The 23,458-nt window shown below is 42.4% G+C and overlaps 1 protein-coding gene and 1 pseudogene across 4 annotated transcripts in view; both read left to right on the top strand.

Annotated features, from left to right (window-relative positions):
* Nucleotides 1-1,162: 1,162 nt before the first annotated feature.
* Nucleotides 1,163-4,248, top strand: LOC135508794 (ribitol-5-phosphate xylosyltransferase 1-like; annotated as a pseudogene).
* Nucleotides 4,249-8,631: 4,383 nt separating this feature from the next.
* The window catches only part of LOC135509168 (SLIT-ROBO Rho GTPase-activating protein 1-like), a 162,317-nt gene continuing 147,490 nt past the window's right edge, over nt 8,632-23,458 (top strand). For all 4 annotated transcript variants that reach the window (XM_064929598.1, XM_064929597.1, XM_064929596.1 and 1 more), the window contains exon 1: nt 8,632-9,197. In XM_064929598.1, the coding sequence (XP_064785670.1) occupies nt 9,134-9,197 (64 nt within the window). In that variant the 5' untranslated portion in view covers nt 8,632-9,133. The remainder of the gene's footprint in view (nt 9,198-23,458) is intronic.

Genomic DNA, 23,458 nt, shown 5'->3' with positions numbered 1-23,458 from the left:
CAGTAGTAGATACAGTAGTTAGTTCATCTTTGGCTATATCGTAACAAATCCTTTAAACAAAAATGTGCTTTTTTGGTATTATTATTTAAGGTTTGCCATAAGGTTAGCAGTGTGGTTCTGTTTATCACATTTAAGAGGATAAATTGTATAAATAGGCGGGATTTATGCGGATATATGTTTGGGGTCTTTGTTTTTATTTTTTTTGTCCATTAAAATAATATAAAATTGAACAGAAATACAGTGTTGACATTGTTAATGTTGTAAATGACTAGTGTAGCTGGAAACGGGTAGATTTTTTTTAATGGAATATCTACATAGGCTTACAGAGGTCCATTATCGGCAACCAGCACTCCTGTGTTCCAATGGCATGGTGTGTTAGCTCATCCAAGTTTATAATTTAAAAAGGCTAATTGATCATTAGAAAACCCTTTTGCAATTATGCTGAAAACCGAAAGCTGAAAACTGTTGTCGTGATTAAAGAAGCAATAAAACTGGCTTCTTTAGACTAGTTGAGTATGTGGAGCATCAGCACTTGTGGGTCGATTACAGGCTCAAAATGGCCAGAAACAAAGACCTTCCTTCTGAAACTCGGCAGTCTATTATTGTTCTGAGATGTGAAGGCTATTCCATGTGAGAAATTGCCAAGAAACACAAGATCTCGTACAACGCTGTATACTACTCCCTTTAAAGAACAGCGCAAACTGGCTCTAACCAGAATAGAAAGAGGAGTGTGAGGCGCCGGTGCACAACTGAGCAAGAAGACAAGTACATTAGAGTGTTTCTCAAACTAGACAGACGCCTCACAAGTCCTTGACTGGCAGCTTCATTAAATAGTACCCGTAAAACACCAGCCTCAACATCAACAGTTAAGAAGCGACTCCGGGATGCTGGCCTTCTAGGCAGAGTTCCTCTGTACAGTGTCTGTGTTCTTTTGCCCATCTTTTATTTTTATTGGCCAGTCTGAGATATGGCTTTTTCTTTGCAACTCTGCCTAGAAAGCCATTCCTGGACCTGTGACCAAAAACGAGCGACATATGGACAGTCCCAAAATAAATGATTTAATGACCCTGCCTCCTCGCAGCAAAATCTGCAATTGACTGTCATTTCTCTTTGCTTATTTGAGCTGTTCTTGCCATAATATGGACTTGGTATGTAACCAAAAATGGCTATCTTCTGTATACCACCCCTACCTTGTCACAACACAACTGGTTTGTCTCAAACACATTTAAGAAGGAAAGCAGTTCCACAAATGAACTTTTAACAAGGCACACCTGTTAAATTAAATCCATTACATGTGACCTCATGAAGGTGTTTGAGAGAATGCCAAGAGTGTGCAAAGCTGTCAAGGCAAGGAGTGGCTACTTTGAAGAACCTCAAATGTAAAATATATTTTAATTTAACACTTTTTTTTGCTTACTACATGATTCAATTAGTGTTATTTCATAGCTTTGATGTCTTCACTATTATTCTACAATGTGGAAAATAGTAAAAATAAAGAAAAAACATTGAATGGGTAGTTGTGTCCAAACTTTTGACTGGTACTGTATATAAAATTATAAAAACAACACGTGAATACCTGGAGATGGTTTTGGACAGGTCATGTGAATTGGCTACTAAAGGCCAAAAGCTAGCTAGCGCTAATATTGTTATTGTTCTGTTGTTTTGGTGATTACAGGTGATGGTGTTGTGGCTCCATACAATGGGGATGAGGAGTGTAACCCTTGGGAGGCTGAGCAGGCTGATGATATCTCTGCTCTTCTCAAACGGAGGGAGGCTTTCAGACAATATACCAGGAGCTCATTGACAAGAACAGGCCCAAGAGATACAAAGTTCAAATCTGGGGGAAAGCTGCCATAGGTAAGCCATGCCTTTTTAGTGATGCTCTGTGACAAGTTGTCCAGTATTGCCTGATATCTCCTCTTACAGTAACAGTTAAGCTACATGATGGTGTAAAACACAAATTATTATGGACATTGTCACACCGAAGTAACTCCTCTCTTCTTTCAGGACTTTACCTTTGGGAACATATTTTAGATGGGCCCGTCAACCCCACCAACATACTGTAACAAGCATAGTGGAGAGAGGGGGAGATAGATTTCATGTAAGGCATCACAAATTAGACTTATGTCATAATAAAAGATACATATGATCTTGCTGATGTCAGTTATTTTGCCCCCCCCCCCACCCTTTCTCTATCTATCTCTTTCTCTCCCTTTTTCTTTTCTTTGTATATAGTTTCTACACAGGCCCAGCGGTGATCCAGGGCCACGTTCCTTTGGACACAGACAGTGTGGTTCTGGTGCTGAATGGCCAGGAGCAACAGAAGATCCCCTGCGCTACCCGGTGGTTGCAGCACATCCAGACCCTCATGTGGGTTGATGCTGTAAACTGTTTAGCTGTGGTACTGCTAGGCAGCAAGCGCTGCACAAAAGACTGGATCAGCATCTACCTGAGGAGGCATGGGGTCTTCGTGGACCTGCTCTTCCTGGTCCATGGAAGACCCTGGGTCAATGACAAGGATCTTCCAGTGGCCCGTTGGAGTAGCCATGTATGTCTTCTTTTCTGGGATCTGGGGCCATGTAACAAGGTTTTACAGTATGAGTGCTGATCTAGGATCAGTTTGATATAATTAAATGGACGGGGAAACTGATTAGCACTTTGAATATGGACCCAGATTTATTTTCTCATGATCTTAGAGTTCCTCTCTTCTTGTTTGTCTTTTACCCTCACCATACACCTTTTATTTAGCTCATGTTTCCATTTCAGTACACCATACCTATCCATTGTACCAGAAAAAAAAGCGTTATTTGACTGTGGATTTCTATGTCTCTCTCTTTTCAGATACAGGCAGTTTCCTGTAGTCACGGCAAACTCCCAGATGGTGAACTCCACCAGGCCCTTCCGGACTGGAAAAATAGTGCATCATTACTGCCTGGGAGAAGTATGTCGCTGTCGCTGTCGCGCCCCGTCTGTTTCAGTACACGGTAATGGTTTTCAGTCCAATTTTTGCATCCTGGCTCACTTCACTGGAAATACTCTTTGTTATTAGGCCTTGTTTACCAATAAAATACAAACTCTGACATTCTCAAATAAAGTTCAACTCTTTTGATCTTTGTGTTAGCAGTTGATGTTGTTCTTTAATTACACAGACTACAAAGCAAATCAGGTGTATGAAAATAGGTTTATTCAAAGAGGATAACTCATAGATGTTATGCTGAGAGGTATATGGTAGATTGTCATGATCCCCTGTCCTCAGTGGTTCTCTCCAGTGAACAAAGTGACAGGATGTAGTTTATAACCTAGTCCTAGCCTGTGGTTGACCAATTACAATTCCTTGCAATAAAACTGGGCCAATGGCCAAATAACAAGTATCCTATTTCAGGCTCACTGTATAGACACATTTCTCCTACATCTCTGACCAATTGCTCATTACTCCCCTATTACAGAAAAAAACACTTTCCATTGATCGTTAGTACTCTATTGACTTCTCGTTTAAATGTGTAATACATTAAATTAATCCTCTGCTCACTATTCCTTACAGTCATTCCTCCTCCTCTCCTGCATCAGGTGGCTTCCTCAGGAGACAACAAAGAGTCTGAGATGGTACCAGACAGCCCTGGCCCAAAGCGAGCTCACCCTCTCCCCGGTGGAAATCTACATGGAGTGCTACCGCATCTACGAGGCTGTGCCTATGGTTCGGTGCCCGTGGTGGAGGACATTGTGACTCCAGGTGGGTGCTCTGCTGCACACAGCTCCCCACTGCATCTCCTCAAAGCTGTAGGAGCCCTCTTCATCTTTCTCACGGACTATAAGGAGCTGCCAGGCCTCCTGGAGAAGGAGAAGGGGATGAGCCAGGAGGAGAGGACTGAGAGGAGGAGGAGACTGCTGGAGTGGTATAGCAGTTTCCGCCTGCAGATGAAGGACAGGTTCACAGAGGTCTTAGAGGTCAACTGCAAGGCTCTCCTGAGGGTGATGCGGTCTGCACAACGCATCACCGGGGGCAAACTACCTGCTGTCCAGGACCCCTACAGCACCCGATGTCACGGGAAGGCCAAAAACATCATCAAGGACAACCACCACCCGAGCCACTGCCTGTTCACCCAGCTACCATCCAGAAGGTGAGGTCATTTCAGGTGTATGAAAGCTGGGAGCATGAGACTGAAAAACAGCTTCTGTCTCAAGGCCATCAGACTGCTAAACAGCAATCATTAACTCAGAGTGGCTGCTGCCTACATAGAGAATCACTAGTCACTTTAAACAATGCCACTTTAATAATGTTTACATATCTTACATTATGGCCATACTCATCTCATATGTTTATACTGTATCTTATACCATCTATTGCATCTTGCCGCTTGGCCATCGCTCATCCATATATTTATATACATATTCTTATTCCATCCCTTTAGATTTGTGTGTATTAGGTAGTTGTTGGGGAATTGTTAGATATTACTGCACTGTCGGAACTAGAAGCACAAGCATTTCGCTACACTCGCATTAGCATCTGCTAACCATGTGTATGTGACCAATAAAATGTCATTTGATTTAAGGAGGCGTTCTTCAAAAACAACTGAGAGAGAAACTTACAGCTCAGAGGAAAATGGATCATCCTTACAAGGAACAATGTGGATTTCATTTTATGTGTCTTCAGGGAGAGAAGCCAAATTTCTTGGGGTTTATGTGGGTAATTTGTAAAGCTACCACTGGACATGTATCAAATACAACAGGTGTAGACTTTACCGTGAAATGCTTGCTTCCTAACCCTTCCCAATGATGCACTTTTTAAAAAGTATTAAGTAGCATGAGAAATAAAATACACAAGAATTAAGGTATATGCAGATTGTACCAATACCAGATCAATGTGCAGCGGTACGAGGTATTTGAGGTAGATGTGTACATTAAGGCAGGGTAAAGTGACTAGACATCAGGATAGATGATGAGTCAAATAAAAAACCGTAGCAGTTTTTACAAGAAAAAAACACATAAGCCCAAAAATAGATTGTATTTGAAAATAATAATTTCATACCTTGATTACGTTGAGACACGATCGCTTGTCTCTTCTTTTATTTGTGGGATTACTTGGGAACAGATTTCCCCATTTTTTTGCTGAATTACTGGCGATTTTCCAGTCTTTCTTACTAAACTAAACTTTTACAAAAAAATCACTTGCGAGCTTGTTTTGGCTGCGTTTTGCCGGTGTGTAGACCCCTTGACTTTTTCCACATTTTGTTACGTTACAGCCTTATTCTAAAATGGATTAAATCAACTACATTTCTCAGCAATCTATAGGCAATACTCCATAATGACAAAGCGAAAACATTGAAAATAAAAAAGAGCAAAAACCAAGCCATGAGCTACATCATTCTTAAATGAAATAAGTATGTAACCACCTAGGCTCTTCCTAGAGTTGGCCGTCCAGACTAACTGAGCAATCAAATGAAAAGGGCCAGGGAGGTGATCAAGAACCACATGGTCACCCTATGGCAGAGCTCTATTGTTACTCTGTGGAGATGGGAGAACCTTCCAGAAGGACAACTATTTCTGCATCACTCCACCAATCAGGCCTTTATGGTAGTGTCCAGATGGAAGCCTCTTCTCAGTAAAAGGCACATGACAGCCTGCTTGGAGTTTGCCAAGAGGCACCTAAAGACTCTCAGACCACGTGAAACAAGATTCCCTGGTCTGATGAATCCAAGATTGAACTCTTTGGCCTGAATGTCAAGCGTCACATCTGGAGGAAACCTGGTACCATCCTTATGGTGATGCATGGTGGTTGGCAAAGCCCTAAGTATGGGCTTTGGCTGGGCCACTCAAGGACATTCTGAGACTTGTCCCGAAGCCACTCCTGTGTTGTCTTGGCTGTGTGCTTAGGTTCGTTGTCCTGTTCGAAGGTGAACCTTGGCCCCAGTCTGAGGTCCTGAGCGCTATGGAGCAGGTTTTCGTCAAGGATCTCTCTGAACTTTGCTCCGTTCATCTTTGCCCCGATCTTGACTTGTCTCCCAGTCCCTGCCAACCACCATGCATCACCATAAGGATGGTACCCGATCATACATCTCTGGAGAGGCATGAAAATAGCTGTGCAGCAACACTCATACAACCTGACAGACTTTGAGAGCATCTGCAGAGAAGAATTGGAGAAACTCCACAAATACAGGTGTGCCAAGCTTGTAGAGTCATACCCAAGAAGACTTGATGCTGTAATCGCTGCCAAAGGTGCTGCAACAAAGTACCGAGTAAAGGGTCTGAACACTTATGTAAATGTGATATTTCAATGTTAATTTTTCCACATTTGCTTCAATTTCTGAACCTGTTTTTTTTTATTTGTCGTTATGGGATATGTGTAGATTTAGGGAGGAATTAAAAAAAAATCTATTTTAGAATAAGGCTGTAACAACAACATTCTGAGAAAGTCCAAAGGGGTCTGAATACTTTCCAAAGGTACTGTATATAGTGTATGGGAAGATGTCAATTGCATACTCCTTGTGTCCTGTTCTCGTAGGGTCAATGCAGATAGTCTGGATAACCAATTCATAAACTTCTACCCCAAGCCATAAAACTGATGTCTCGGAGCCTATTGTTCCGTGAGCCCATACTGGTACCGTTTGCCGGACAGTAGTAGTGTGAACAGTCTAAGGCTTGGGTGGCTGGAGTCTTAGGCAATTTTTTGGGGTCTTCCTCTGACATCGCCTGATAGAGAAGTCCTGGATGTAGCACTTTGCAGTCGAGGGCAGTGCATTTGCCATGCCAAGCGGTGATGCAGCCATTCAAGAGGCTCTTGATGGTGAAGCTGTAGAATCTTTTGAGGATGCGAGGGCCCATGCCAAATCCTTTCAGCTTCCTGAGGGGGAAAAGGAGAGTGACAGTTTCCTCTAAACGACTGTGCGGTTGTGTGTGAACCATGTAATTCCTTAGTAATGTGGGCGCCAAATGCCTTCAAGCTCTCGACCCGCTTCACTACAGCCTTTGTCAATGTGGATGGGGATGTGCTCTCCCTTCTTTTTCCTATAGTCCACTATCAGCTCCTTGGTCTTACTGATGTTGAGGAAGAGGCTGTTGTCCTGGCACAACACTGCAGGCTGTCTCATCTCCTACGGTGATCAGGCCTACCACCGTCGTGTCATCAGCAAACGTGATGGTGTTGGAGTCGTGCACGGCCAGGCAGTCGTGGGTGAACAGTGAGTACAAGAGGGTACTAAGCACACACCCCTGAGGCCACCATGTTGAGGGTAAGTGTGGCGGAGGTGTGTTGCCTATCCTCACCACCTGGGGCCCGGCCCGTCAGGAAGTCCAGGATCCAGTTGCAGAGGGAGGTGTTCAGTCCCAGGACCCCGAGCTTGGTGATGAGCTTGGAGGGGACTATGGTGTTGAACACTGAGCTGTAGTCTATGAATAGCATTCTCACAAAGTTATTTCCTGTCTTTTCCAGGTGGGAGGGGTCATCTGTGGATCTGTTGGGATAGTATGCGAATTGGTGCGGTTCTAGGGTGTCCGGGATGATGGTGTTGATGTGTGTCATGACCAGCCTTTCAACGTACTTTAATTGTGGTTGAACTTACATATACTGAATGCACACAATTCAAAGCAGTATTGTGATGGGCCTTTTTAGAATTTTTTACCCATCTCGATATTTGTCGGCTGGATATCTAATTTTCCTTTTATGTTTAGTCATAGATCCATCTTTAAACTGTTATGTAGGGTTTGTTATTGTGACAGCGGTAAGTGGATCTCCAATGCAATTGCTGTAAACCATATCCTAAGATGTGTTCATGCTGCTAATGAAATGTAGCTTGAATAATGAACACTGTTCCTTTTCTGTGAAATGTTGTGCAATGTTTATCTTGCCATTAAAACATGTATAACTTTTTAAATGATTTAATAGGATATGTGTACAGGAGACTGGAAAGAATGAATCTGCACCATAACATGATCTCCTGCAGATGGAGTTATAGAACCACAGCCAGTTCAGTACATATTGTTTTGTTGAATGTACAGTATAGTGAGCAGAATTAACACTTGGTTATATTAAATACATATTAAGAGGTTTCTTCTCATAAAGCATGCTTATCACCAAATGTGCTCCATTTTCTCATAGGGCCCTCATCAGGGACATTGATCCTGGTAAAGAAAATAACTGTACATAAACTGATGCCACTTTTACATAAGATACATTTTTTTTTGTTCCACAGATGCCACACAGCACGTGAGGATAGATGGATAACTTCTAATATAAATAATTAAAACTAAAATATTGTGTTGAATATATTGATTCATATTTACAGTCATTTTTAAGTGTAGAAACCCCCAAGGCTATTTAACCAATGGAAACATTGTAACACTGGTAGCAGTTACTTTGTATAATCATTCCAATGTCACTGATGCAACTTTGATACAATTTTACAGCCGTGTTTATAATATTCAACAATGCCTTGGGACGTATGTGGATCATACTCTGTACATGGCTGGGGAAAATCCAGCAGGAATTTCACTGAAATTAGCCCGAAAACATAATTGGCACTACTGGTTAGATACAAATCATGTCAATCCATCTCTTGTTTCCGCTATGCCTCTTCGATCCCTCCCATTTCCACACGGAGTCTGTGGCAACTGTGCTGCAGTCTGTTTTGTCTGGGAAAACGAAGCAAATGGGAAGTGTGGGACCCGGGAAACTAGAGAGCACCAAAATAACGATATATATAAGACACGTGACGTACAGTTGCCGTGTACTACCTTGGTGCCGCGTGCAATAAAAGCGCGCGCCTCTCACCACATTGAAGATTTCTATTTCTCGGATTATTAAAGGTTATGCAGTTGCATCGACGCGACATCCCCGCTCTGCCTGGCATTGCCAGCAGTTATCAGTGATTTCATTGATTGATATCAGGATTTCGTTTTGGCCTCCTTTTCTAGGACTACTCGTGTATAAGGAGAACAATGGGCTAAACGTTTTCTTGAATAGCTACTTTACAAGGGAATAAATCTAATTTGAAAGTTGGCGCCGAGTTTTCGTGGCTACAAATTGTTGTTTGGTAGGGGAAAACTACTCAATCTGTGTGATGCTTCGGGTGATATAGGCGTGCAGCAAGACGAGCCTTTTAATAGTTGAATTTCCTAACCACTCTGAATCGACCCGAAAATGTCTAATACAAAGTTCAAAAAGGATAAAGAAATCATTGCTGATTACGAGAGTCAAGTTAAAGGTAAATTTGTTTTACATTTCGCCTACTTTGATTTTAGCCCCATTATGGGGTTAATTTAGTGAGCTTTGTCTAAACTCAAGAGTATGAGATATATAGCCTAGCTGACCCTGTGCTCCGTAAAGCTTTTGCCAGACTCACTGATGAGAGATCAACAATATGATTGGGCTACTAAAGAAGACGAACAAACTGTTATTCTGTGTTTGTGTCCGATATTATATACCAGTTTGAGAGACCTATTTACCAGTAGATAGAAAGATCTATTTTGTTTGAAAGATTAACATTTCAAGCGTTTGGGACTGAGGTTCTAACTGCATTTGTCAACATTGAGTTATTGACATAATATTGAACAGAATAGTACTATATAGTACTCTAAATACCCCAAATTATGTTAAATTCATAATAATAAAATATAACAATTTCTGACACCATTCAAACCAATGAAAGCCAATTATTTCAGAATTATCTTTGCAGATATAACCTTATACTATCAAGCTCTCGATTTGTCAGTCTGTACTCTGTTCCCTTTCATTCCCACTGTTGTCAAATGCTCTATCCTTTAATTTGGGTTCACTTCATTTGCCTTCCTTGTGTTTTGTATGACTTGTTTCAAATATACCTTCATCAGGCATTGTCTGCAGCCCCGGGCTGTAAAGATAGCCACATCTTATTTTAGGCGTGTCCTAATCCTTTTTAACAGAACGTTCTGATTTAAATGGCTCTGCTTTGGAGTGTTCTTGTCACCTCAAACTAGCCCGGGTCTCAAAATAACAAACGCAAACAATAAAACCTGGTGCTTATACATGATTTATACACGTGCTTCTTTTGATACTTGGCTTGGGGCCATTAACATTAATTTCCCAACTTTTTTCACTCTCCAAGCCCCCTGCAAACATACAAGAGGCTTTTTTTCCAGACAAATGTACACAGAAAAGGGGCAGTTACTGCTGCTCTGTGGTAACCGTGGGGACTTGGCCCTGGCCAAGGAACTGCGTTCTCCAGAGCTGTTGGGAGCTCTGACATACCACCTATTCATGTCTCCATAGCAAACCTTAAATCCAGAGAGAGGGCTGGAGGGGGGGGGGGCAATGCTGCTTTAGGAATTACCAGATTGTGTACACTTGAGCAGAAGCTCTCATTTGTGAGGAATGTGTGTAGCCCCTTCGCTTGTGATGACTAAGGCCTTTCAGCTGTATTAGAAGGGTGATGCACAGTCATAAGGGACACTGTGGGTGCGGAACCTCCCGTTTGTCATGCAAAGCGAGCCAAATGGGGTAATAATAACACAGCTGATACAACTGGAGCATTCCTCTTGGGGAACAGAGGTCTGAATATAGCACACAGAGACAACCTGTTACTCTATGGTGGATCAGCCTTGATCTCACTCTGTTGGTTTTGAAGTTGAGTTATTTGGCCTCAATAGATAGTCGTAGTTTTCCCCATATGACTTTTTCTGAAAGATTGATTTACCCCATGAGTAGTTCCATGATATTGGCAATGTCCTTTCATCTGCATACCTTGCTGTCCTCTTTGCATTGCAAATCTTTTAACTTTTGTATACTCTGTGTAAGAACTGTATGTTCCAGACTATTTACCTTAGATTTGTTGTATATTTATCCTATATAGCCATTCTGTTTTTCATGAATAGTGGTAGGCAGCATGAACTAAAAGTATATAATGTGATTGTCAGTGTCATTTGGAAATAAGGGGAAGCATGTGATATCTCCCTTATCCTTTGTCCATAGGCTAGTCTGTGTGAAGACAGGAAAGTGGCTATACTTGGATTTAAAAAAAAATATTATGTTCAGGGAAGATTGCCATCAGTCGCTACTCCCAGACTCTTGATTTGTACAAATTCCTTGGCTCTTTTATTCAACATAATCTTGACCCTTGAGATTAATGCTGTTGTGCTGTTCCAAACTCTGCTAAAGCTGTCACTATCTAATTTTACACACACATACCTTTGGTGTTGCAGACATAAGTCATGAGTTGTATTTGTAAAATACTTACTAAAAAACACAACATTCTCCATTCATTGTAAACCCAAGTTTCTGAAATATTTTTGGCACCCCAGTTTTGTAGCATCTTTTAACGGGTGTCTCTATTTGCCAAAGCATATATCTGAAGCCGGAGGCAAGTTTTGTACAGACATTGATTACTCAAGGAGCAGAACCTCAAGCAACCCCAGAGGAAAGGAGAGGAATATGTTTGATGTGCTAGTTCCCAGCCTCGCAGCCTCTCTTTTGGAAGATGAGGACTGGTATGCTTTATTTGGACAAATAGTTGTCTGAGAGGACCCTCTCAACCTCCACTATCCTATCAACTGGCAGTGCAACCACCATTATTGTCCATCTGACAGTTATGCCTGACACCAACTCCAGTGATTCTACTTAAAAAATAAATATAAAGCATATCCTACTCTTTCTACTGATAACTTCTGAGAGCTGTATGGAGAAAAGCTAAGAGTGATTATTATTCAAGTCAATAGTTTATCCTCGTATTTCATCCTCTCTAGTTCTTTGCTGTCTGGCTTTGGCAGTCTCTCTTGGCTGGCTGGCAATGTTTTCAATCAGAGCCTAATCTGTCATTCAACTGACATTCATTTCTTAAGCATCTTCCAGGAGAAGCTTTTTTATCCTTCCCCACCAAATGGAATTAAAGTTTAAGTTATTTTGATTTCAAGGTTAGAGGAAATTATTCATAGGTGATATTACAGGAATCTACAACTCTAAACTGAACATCATGTTTTTTTAATTAGATTTTTATTTGACCTTTATTTAACTAGGCAATTCAGTCAAGAACAAATTCTTATTTACAACGATGGCCTATCCCGGCCAAACCCTAACCCGGATGACGCTGGACCAATTGTGTGCCGCCCTATGGGACTCCAAATCACGGCCGGTTATGATACAGCCTGTAATCAAACCAGGGTCGGTAGTGATGCGTCTAGCACTGATATACAGTGCCTTAGACCGCTGCGCCACTCTGGAACCTTTAGGCCTATATATTATGTATTATCATTAAATGATGGATAGTTCATTAGTATTTAAGCCAGTTGAGGGGTGTGGGTGAAATGAGACTTCATCTGTCATTCTGTCCCTGTGACCAGCTGAACAGAGAACAACAACTTTCCCCTGTCGGTTCTCTCTTGGCCCCAGTGGCCCCTCTTGTTGGTTTGATGTCTAGCGATGGCATGCTCTCCGTGGCCTGGTTGTGCCTGTCGGCCCTTCCCCCCCACAAGTTGCTGACCGGGGTCCTGTCCCAAACCATCATAAAGGGTGCCCCTGTGGTCTTCCCCACTGCCTTTGAAATAAGAGGTTCACCCCTCGGCATTGAAGATGAGTGGCTGGGACTGTTGTCCATATGTATGCAAGGCAATGGGTGGGGGCAGATGAGAAAAAAGAAACCCGCACACTGCTCTTGCTAGTATCACTGGTCTTGATTAAGCTTCAATGGGTGGGGGCACACATCATTGTCCCTGTTGATCTAGTTATGTTTTAATATAATTTGTTTTGTGGCAAAATACATTTATATTGTGTTTACGCTACTTGTCTACTTGGATTCATGTTTTGTTTACTTGTGGTACTAGATTCATGTTTTGTTTAGGCGACTTGAGCAGAATCTGGCATACGAGTATATTGGAAGCAAATAAATGGTGTAAGTTCATGATTAATAGCTCAATGTTTTCACAATTTTACTTCTACTACTTTGAGCAATCAGAACATAGGCCTAATGCTGCCAGTACTCTGAATGGCTGGTGAGACCGTAGTGTCTGTTGGGCGATTTCCCAATATAAGATGGGGATCCAGAAAGCCATGTACACTAAGCTGCCTGCTCTTTATTTAAACATGATTCCCAGCAGTAATTGTGACTCGTTGTGCTGACACCACCATTTTGCGTTACCAAAACCAACATTGAGACTTTCTCTTTACAGTACATTATCCAAATAGTCTTGTAGAGCAGGGGTTCTCAAACTGTTTGGGGCCAGGGACCCCTTTTGTGATGGCAAATTCATCAGGGACCAGAACATAATCCGATCACAACTCGAGTGAGATGATGATGATGATGATGATGATAATAATAGCATACAAGGAGTTTTACTATGACTTCGGCAGTGCATGGCTGGACAAATCTAATCCCCAGGAATTCAACTTTATATACACTGCTCAAAAAAATAAAGGGAACACTAAAATAACACATCCTAGATCTGAATGAATGAAATATTCTTATGAAATACTTTTCTTTACATAGTTGAATGTGCTGACAACAAAATCACACAAATTATCAATGGAAATCAAATTTATCAACCCATGGAGGTCTGGATTTGGAGTCACACGCAAAATTAAAGTGGAAAACCACACTACAGGCTGATCCAACTTTGATGTAATGTCCGTAAAACAAGTAAAAATGAGGCTCAGTAGTGTGTGTGGCCTCCACGTGCCTGTATGACCTCCCTACAACACCTGGGCATGCTCCTGATGAGATGGCGGATGGTCTCCTGAGGGATCTCCTCCCAGACCTGGACTAAAGCATCCGCCAACTCCTGGACAGTCTGTGGTGCAACGTGGCGTTGGTGGATGGAGCGAGACATGATGTACCAGATGTGCTCAATTAGATTCAGGTCTGGGGAACGGGCGGGCCAGTCCATAGCATCAATGCCTTCCTCTTGCAGGAACTGCTGACACACTCCAGTACATGAGGTCTAGCATTGTCTTTCATTAGGAGGAACCCAGGGCCAACCACACCAGCATATGGTCTCACAAGGGGTCTGAGGATCTCATCTCGGTACCTAATGGCAGTCAGGCTACCTCTGTCGAGCACATGGAGGGCTGTGTGCCCCCCCCCAAAGAAATGCCACCCCACACCATGACTGACCCACCGCCAAACCGGTCATGCTGGAGGATGTTGCAGGCAGCAGAACGTTCTCCACGGCATCTCCAGACTCTCTCACGTGCTCAGTGTGAACCTGCTTTCATCTGTGAAGAGCATGATGTGCCATCCTGGATGATCTGCACTACCTGAGCCACTTGTGTGGGTTGTAGACTCCGTCTCATGCTACCACTAGAGTGAAAGCACCGCCAGCATTCAAAAATGACCAAAACATCAGCCAGGAAGCATAGGAACTGAGAAGTGGTCTGTGGTCCCCACCTGCTGAACCACTCCTTTATTAGGGGTGTCTTGCTTATTGCCTATCATTTCCACCTGTTGTCTATTCCATTTGCACAACAGCATGTGAAATTTATTGTCAATCAGTGTTGCTTCCTAAGTGGACAGTTTGATTTCACAGAAGTGTGATTGACTTGGAGTTACATTGTGTTGTTTAAGTGTTCCCTTTTATTTTTTTGAGCTGTGTGTGTGTGGCAGATATTTGTTGTGGGTTTAAAAGCTAATATCTTGCATTTTTCCATGTGGCAGAAAGGACTTTGCAGTTTATAGCTAAAATTACAGTGCATTTATGTATTAAAATGTATAATTGGCAGAGTAATGTTGATACCAATATCTCTGTGAGCCTCCCAGGCCCATGTTGCCCATGGTTAAGAACATCAATTTAAGAGTAATAAAATTACATCGTATTACCTCAAGTTATTTCACGGGTCCCTTGGCCAAAATCTGTTTAATCTGCTAGTAATGTTAATAACAATTATATATTTGTTTAGTTCTTGCTGCGGACCCCACTTTGAGAACCCCTGACGTTGAGAGAAGACGCCACAAAGGGCAGCTCATGGAATGCTTTCTCAGAATGTTGAAAACATGGGAAGCTGTCTGTTTTCTGTCTGCTCTGCCTACTAGTTTCCTAAAGTCTTGACTCGTCTTGGATATCCTGTTTTTCATTCCTTTTTATTACTGTCCATCCCAACGGGGGAAAAAAATACTAACCAAGGTCATGAACTTTTTTCCCCAAATGGGCAACCTGGAAGTACTTTTTTAGTTGCCAGCTGTTTCCTACATTATGTAATAGACCCAATGCCCTCAACAGAGATTTTCATGATACTTGTGAGATCACAATACAAATCATGTATCAGCCTTTCTGTGATCAGTTGATTTTATGGTGACGCATCGGGAGAATGTAATAGCAGTGGTTTTATGAACAATATAATCAATCTAACTGTGCCTACGAGGCTGCTGGGTGATACCAGCGAGCCGTTTATGGGCAGGCAGCTGTTCTTCCTCAGCATCTTCATTCAGGAACACACTAAAAGGTGTCATCATGTAGAAGGTTATGAGACATTCAAACTCTGTGGTCTGTGTGATTGCATTCTGGTGAAAAATGGAACAGCTAGAGAGTAGCAGATTTATTGTAGTCTTTTGTGCGCTACTATAGTGCCCAAGGCTTGTGCTTTGTTGACACTATGAAAGAAGTCGGTTATGACCTAATGATTTTTGCAGATAATCTGTTTTGTGAGGCTGTAAAACAGTGTTTCCTTGAAGGAAAGGTTGAAGGGTATGATTGTGTTGTACCAGATCTATAATCCTGTGCACATGCCGGCAAGTTGACGAGCGGGAGTAGGGGTGGACTGATGTGAGTGGTCTATTTCAATAAATCCATTTAAAATACACCATCACAAAAGTCCATTACTAATTTTAGGCAGGTCCTAAGAAACACTAAAATGAATTTTCAAAAGAATAGCATATTTTGAGTTTGACTATGTTATAGGCTGCACATTATTGTATGCTAAAAGTTTCTGATCAGTGACAGATGAGCTACACCTCCACTTATTTTCCCAGCCAGAGACGATGAACAAAATGGCCTATACAGACGGAGAGTCAGTGAAACAAAATCCCATTGATTATCAGTCAAGCTTTTGTCTGGAGTAGGCTACTAAACCGGTGAAGAGCAACATAATCCACTACACTAATCATGAGCAGCTCTCACATCAATTTAGCTAACATTTCCCCAGCCTAATTGTAGCCTAACCAATATCCAAACTGATATTCAGTGAAAACAAAAATCTGACTGATTTATCAAGACGAGTCCCCATGCTTGTTTCAAAGCAGCGTGATTGTGCTGTCCCTGTCAAAACGGTGATTAAATGATCATAGTTGACCACACGCAGGTAATGCTTCAAATTTAATATAATGCTTGGATGATTTTGGGACAGGGCCGGCGCTAGAACTAATCAGTTGGAAGGGCCTTTGATCATAGGCTGGCACGTTATTATTTATTCACAGGACCTCCTATATGTGCTCGGGTGTTCACAACTTATTTTACAGGTGTTCTAGTAAAGACCATAGGCAGCTTGTGAGTTTCAAGTTTGGGGAAGCTTACAGCTTATCCTACTGTTTCGACCAATCAATGTGACAGTTCTGATTTATTTTTATATGCTAATTTTCCTGGAACAGTATCATTTCAATAATGTTTTAGTTTCTCAATCTTTGTCACGTAGTTAATCACAAAAATCTGAAGTAAAACTAACCCCAGCTCTGCCATATGGACGCAGACCTCTTAACTTTTAACACATTTTGTTTCGTTACAGCCTTATTCTAAAATGTAATAAATAGTTTTTTTCCCCCTTATCAATCTACACATAATAACCCATAATGACAAAGCAAAACAGGTTTTTAGAACTTGTTGCAATTTTGTTTTTGAACACATTTTAAACACACACACACACATTTTATTTAAGTATTCAGACTCTTTATTCCGTACTTTGTTGAAGCATCTTTTGCAGAGATTACAGCCTCAAGTCTTCTTTGGTATGACGCTACGAGCTTGGCACACCTGTATTTTGGGAGTTTCTCCAATTCTTCTCTGCAGATTCTCTCAAGCTCTGTCAGGTTGGATGGGGAGCGTCGCTGCACAGCTATTTTCATAGATGTTGGATTGGGTTCAAGTCCGGGCTCTTGCTGGGCCACTCAAGGACATTGACTCCTGTGTTGTCTCTGCTGTGTGCTTAGGGTTGTTGTCCTGTTGGAAAGTGAACCTTCGACCCAGTCTGAGGTCCTGAGCTCTCTGATGCAGGTTTTCATCAAGGATCTCTCTGTACTTTGCTCGGTTCATCTTTCCCTTGTTCCTGACTGGTCTCCCAGTCTCTGTCACTGAAAACATCCCCACAGCATGATGCTGCCACCACCATGCTTTACAGTAGAGATGGTTCCAGGTTTCCTCCAGATGTGACACTTGGCATTCAGACCAGAGAATCTTGTTTCTCATGGTCTGAGAGTCCTTTAGGTGTATTTTGGCAACATCCAAGCAGGCTGTTGTGCCTTTTCCTGAGGAGTTACTTCTGTCTGGCCACTCCACCATAAAGGCCTGATTGGTGGAGTACTGCAGAGATGGTTGTCCTACTGGAAGGTTCTCCCATCTCCACAGAGGAATTCTGGAGCTCTTTCAGAGTAACCATTGAATTCTTTGTCACTTCCCTGGGGTTCAAGGCCCTTCTCCCCCAATTGCTCAGGCTGGCCTGCTCTAGGAAGAGTCTTGGTAGTTCCAAACTTCTTCCATTTCAGAATGATGGAGGCCACTGTGTTATTGGGGACCTTCAATGCTGCAGAAATGTTTTGGTACCTTTCCCCAGATCTGTGTGTCAACACAATCCTTTCTCTGAGCTCTACGGACCAAACGCTCTGAATACTTACACTACCGTTCATAAGTTTGGAGTCACTTAGAAATGTCCTTGTTTTTGAAAGAAAAGCACTTTTTTTGTCCATTAAAATAACATCAAATTGATCAGAAATACAGTGTAGACATAATGTTGAAAAGGACTATTTTAAACACATTTTTTAAAAGGTAGTGTACAGTCGTTTTGAGAATGACACAAATATTAATTTCCACAAAGTTTGCTGATTCAGTGTCTTTTAGATATTTTTGTCAGATGTTACTATGGAATACTGAAGTATAATTCCAAGCATTTCATAAGTGTCAAAGGCTTTTATTGACAATTACATGAAGTTGATGCAAAGAGTCAATATTTGCAGTGTTGACCCTTCTTTTTCAAGACCTCTGCAAATCCGCCCTGGCATACTGTCAATTAACTTCTGGGCCACATCCTGTCTGATGGCAGCCCATTCAATGCTTGGAGTTTGTGGGTTTTTGTATGTCCACCCGGCTCTTGAGGATTGACCACAAATTCTCAATGGGATTAAGGTCTGGGGAGTTTCCTGGCCATGGACCCAAAATATCGACATTTTGTTCCCCAAGCCCCTTATGCCTCATGGCAAGGTGCTCCATCATGCTGGAAAAGGCATTGTTCGTCACTAAACTGTTCCTGGATGGTTGGGAGAAGTTGCTCTCGGAGGATGTGTTGGTACCATTCTTTATTCATGGCTGTGTTCTAGGCAAAGTTGTGAGTGAGCCCACTCCCACCCCACACATCAATGGTCTCAGGATGCTTTACTGATGGCATGACATAGGACTGATGGTAGAGCTCACCTTGTCTTCTCCGGACAAGCTTTTTTCCGGATGCCCCAAACAATCGGAAAGGGGATTCATCAGAGAAAATGACTTTACCCCAGTCTTCAGCACTCCAATCCCTGTACCTTTTGCAGAATATCAGTCTGTCCCTGATGTTTTTCCTGCAGAGAAGTGGCTTTTTTGCTGCCCTTCTTGACACCAGGCCATCCTCAAAGTCTTTGCCTCACTGTGCATGCAGATGCATTCACACCTGCCTCTGCCATTCCTGAGCAAGCTCTGTACTGTTGGTGCCCCGATCCCACAGCGGAATCAACTTTAGGAGACGGTCCTGGCGCTTGCTGGACTTTCTTGGGTGCCCTGAAGCCCTCTTCACAACAATTGAACCGCTCTCCTTGAAGTTCTTGATCATCCGATAAATGGTTGATTTAGGTATAATCTTACTGGCAGCAATATCCTTGCCTGTGAAGCCCTTTTTGTGCAAAGCAATGATGGCGGCACGTGTTTCCTTGCAGGTAACCATGGTTGGCAGAGGAAGAACAATGTTTCCAAGCACCACACTCCTTTTGAAGCTTCCAGACTGTTATTTGAACTCAATCAGCATGACCGAGTGATCTCCAACCTTGTCCTTGTCAACACTCACACCTGTGTTAATGAGAGAATCACTGCCATGATGTCAGCTGGTCCTTTTGTGGCAGGGCTGGAATGCAGTGGAAATGTTTTTGGGATTCAGTTCATTTGCATGGCAAGGAGGGACTTTGCAATTAATTGCAATTCATCTGATCACTCTTCATAACATTCTGAAGTATATACAAATTGCCATCATACAAACTGAGGCAGCAGACTTTGTGAAAATGAATATTTGTGTCATTCTCAACTTTTGGCCACGACTGTATGTAAATAAGTTATTTCTGTTTTTTATTTTTCATACATTTCCAAAAATGTCTAAACCTGTTCACTTCATCATGGGGTGTTCAAATCGAATGTATTTATATAGCCCTTTGTACATCCGCTGATATCTCAAAGAGCTGTACAGAAACCCAGCCTAAAATCCCAAACAGCAAGCAATGCAGGTGTAGAAGCACGGTGGCTAGGAAAAACTCCCTAGAAAGGCCAAAACCTAGGAAGAAACCTAGACAGGAACCAGGTTATGTGGGGTGGCCAGTCCTCTTCTGGTTGTGCCGGGTGGAGATTATAACAGAACATGGCCAAGATGTTCATAAATGACCAGCATGGTCAAATAATAATAATCACAGGCAGAACAGTTGAAACTGGAGCAGCAGCACGGCCAGGTGAACTGGGGACAGCAAGGAGTCCTCATGCCAGGTAGTCCTGAGGCATGGTCCTAGGGCTCAGGTCCTCCGAGAGAAAGAGAGAGAGAGAATTAGAGAGAGCATACTTAAATTCACACAGGACACCGTATAGGACAGGAGAAGTACTCCAGATATAACAAACTGACCCTAGCCCCCCGACACAAACTACTGCAGCATAAATACTGGAGACTGAGACAGGAGGGGTCAGGTATTGTGTGTAGTTCGATGAGGGAAAAACATTTTATTTAATACATTTTAGAATAAGGCTGTAATGTAACTGTGGAAAAAGTCTTTCATTTACGAAGACTATTATATTACCGATCGATTTATCTCAAATCTTCCAGCAGCACTATTTGCAGAGTTGGCTATACAGGTAAATGTTGCAATTTTTCAGCCATTCCTAAAGCTGCGACCAAAAACAAGTTTTATATATGGGCAGTACCAAAACAAGTGATCTCATTTACTTTAGGGGAAGCCAGCATCCAAACTGTGCACCTGCCAACTTTCTTTTCCAATTTGCAAGAAGCGCATTGGGCTTATTCTAGACAGTGAGCCCACTGTCTTACTATACAGTGGGGCAAAAAAGTATTTAGTCAGCCACCAATTGTGCAAGTTCTCCCACTTAAAAATATGACAGGCCTGTAAAATCCAGAAAATCACATTGTAGGATTTTTTTTATGAATTTGTTTGAAAATTATGGTGGAAAATAAGTATTTGGTCACCTACAAACAAGCAAGATTTCTGGCTCTCACAGACCTGTAACTTCTTCTTTAAGAGGATCCTCTGTCCTCCACTCGTTACCTGTATTAATGGCACCTATTTAAACTTTGTTATCAGTATAAAAGACACCTGTCCACAATCTCAAACAGTCACACTCCAAACTCCACTATGGCCAAGACCAAAGAGCTGTCAAAGGACAACAGAAACAAAATTGTAGACCTGCACCAGGCTGGGAAGACTGAATCTGCAATAGGTAAGCAGCTTGGTTTGAAGAAATCAACTGTGGGAGCAATTATTAGGAAATGGAAGACATACAAGACCACTGATAATCTCCCTCGATCTGGGGCTCCACGCAAGATCTCACCCCGTGGGGTGAAAATGATCACAAGAATGGTGAGCAAAAATCCCAGAACCACACGAGGGGACCTAGTGAATGACCTGCAGAGAGCTGGGACCAAAGTAACAAAGCCTACCATCAGTAACACACTACGCCACCAGGGACTCAAATCCTGCAGTGCCAGATGTGTCCCCCTGCTTAAACCAGTACATGTCCAGGCAAGTTTGTTAGAGCATTTGGATGATCCAGAAGAAGATTGGGAGAATGTCATATGGTCAGATGAAACAAAAATATAACTTTGGTAAAAACTCAACTCGTCGTGTTTGGAGGACAAAGAATGCTGAGTTGCATCCAAAGAACACTATACCTACTGTGAAGCATGGGGGTGGAAAAATCATGCTTTGGGGCTGTTTTTCTGCAAAGGGACCAGGACGACTGATCTGTGTAAAGGAAAGAATGAATGGGGCCATGTATCTTCCATCAGCAAGGGCATTGAAGATGAAACATGGCTGGGTCTTTCAGCATGACAATGATCTCAAACACACCACCCGGGCAATGAAGGAGTGGCTTCGTAAGAAGCATTTCAAGGTCCTGGAGTGGCCTAGCCAGTCTCCAGATCTCAATCCCATAGAAAATCTTTGGAGGGAGTTGAAAGTCAGTGTTGCCCAGCAACAGCCCTAAAACATCACTGCTCTAGAGGAGATCTGCATGGAGGAATGGGCCAAAATACCAGCAACAGTGTGTGAAAACCTTGTGAAGACTTACAGAAAACATTTGACCTCTGTCATTGCCAACAAAGGGTATATAACCAAGTGTTGAGAAACTTTTGTTATTGACCAAATACTTATTTTCCACCATAATTTGCAAATAAATTCATTAAAAATCCTATGTGATTTTCTGTTTTTTTTTCTTCTCATTTTGTCTGTCATAGTTGAAGTGTTCCTATGATGAAAATTACAGGCCTCATCTTTTTAAGTGGGAGAGCTTGCACAATTGGTGGCTGACTAAATACTTTTTTGTCCCACTGTATGTAGCCCATGTATTTGATGCTGTCTGGACAGAAATGGAATGACACACCATACTCGTTTGGTCCAGACTGTCTCAGTATTTGTAGACAATCGATCTGATGCTGAGGGGTGCTTTTTCGCTCGCTCAGATGCTTTCTTTGAGATTGGTCCGCATCTCGGTTCAAATAAAATGTCAATATTTCTATTTTTGGGGATGGGCAATGAGGTGCGTTAGGGCGGGCCAGGCCCCCTAAGGCCCGCCCATATTGCCAGCCCTGCTGTGGGAGTTTTGGTAAGCAACAATTTGCTACATGACTTCAATTGCATTAGCCCATTTCAATTGCATTAGCCCATATTTTCATCATTCAGGGATATTCATTCCCACGGTTATTCTTTATGGATCCATCCAGTTCTGGTTAAGAAAACAGGTCATGCATCGTGGTGGGCTATGCGACATGATGGGTGAAGTGACATGCCTCGCAAAGTTTAGAACTGCCACAAGGATGGTAACAGCCTAGTAACGGGAGCTGTCTAGCAACCATCAAGAGCGTAGTGCGTGCCAATGCCGCTTCAGCATTACGGCTACATTTTATACTAAGCCACAGACAGAACTTTACCTCATTCATGACTACCTCGCTTGGCAGACAAAAGTACAGGTTTGTTACCGGCAATATAAAGAAAAGGTGGCAAAAAATGTGAGTTTTAAAGTTGGCTGCTTTTCGTGTTGATTTGAAAGGGATATTATTAACAGTAACGGGGAACCTGTTAACAGTGCTCAACCCCTACCCCTGTTTAAGCTCAGGTCATCACCAGTGTGCTCACTAATGACTCGGAGGTATTAATAAAGATTGGGATTCATGGAATTCTCACTTCCTACAGGAGGTTGTCTTACAATTACCACACTCCTACACCTACCATCTGTCTCGCCAGCCCCCTCTGCTTTGTGCTGAGGTGTGCTGCCTTGCTTGTGTGCTTTGCTGTCTTCACCCCTGGTGGTATGGAGATAGGTGTGGGCGGTAGGTTATTGACTGCACCATCTGTGGTCACTCGCTCTTTCTGCCGTTTGAATAAACCTCCCCCTGCTGTGCTTTTCACTCAGTCCACAAAAGCCATCAGGATAACAGTGCAGCCTCCTCCCATGTCCAACCCTGAGCTCGACCCCATCCCCAAAACAATAAAACTGTAACTCAAGTGGCACTGATGCAGGGGCAACCGATGAAAGAAAAGGAACCCTTTTGTCTTTGGCTGTAACGGACACTGGTTATTTGAATTCCATTCTACTCCATAACCCAGTAAATGCAAGCCACACATTATATATTCACTACACTTCTCTACCAAAGAGTGGATGAAATAAATCATGGAAGGGATATATGAATAAAGAGACCATTCCTCTTGCAGAGTTTGAGGCTGGCACTGTTTCTCTCTCTCTCTCTCTCTGCTTTTGGTGTTAGCCATGGAGTGGGATGTCTGGTTTAGACCAGACCTCACCGGAGAGCCTGGTCATTTGCTGGATGGGAATCATGATTTGGCTGCGTGGA

Source organism: Oncorhynchus masou, chromosome 22 (assembly GCF_036934945.1).
Source record: "Oncorhynchus masou masou isolate Uvic2021 chromosome 22, UVic_Omas_1.1, whole genome shotgun sequence".
NCBI classification, from domain to species: Eukaryota; Metazoa; Chordata; class Actinopteri; order Salmoniformes; family Salmonidae; genus Oncorhynchus; species Oncorhynchus masou.
This window is presented reverse-complemented; position numbering and strand designations above follow the sequence as displayed.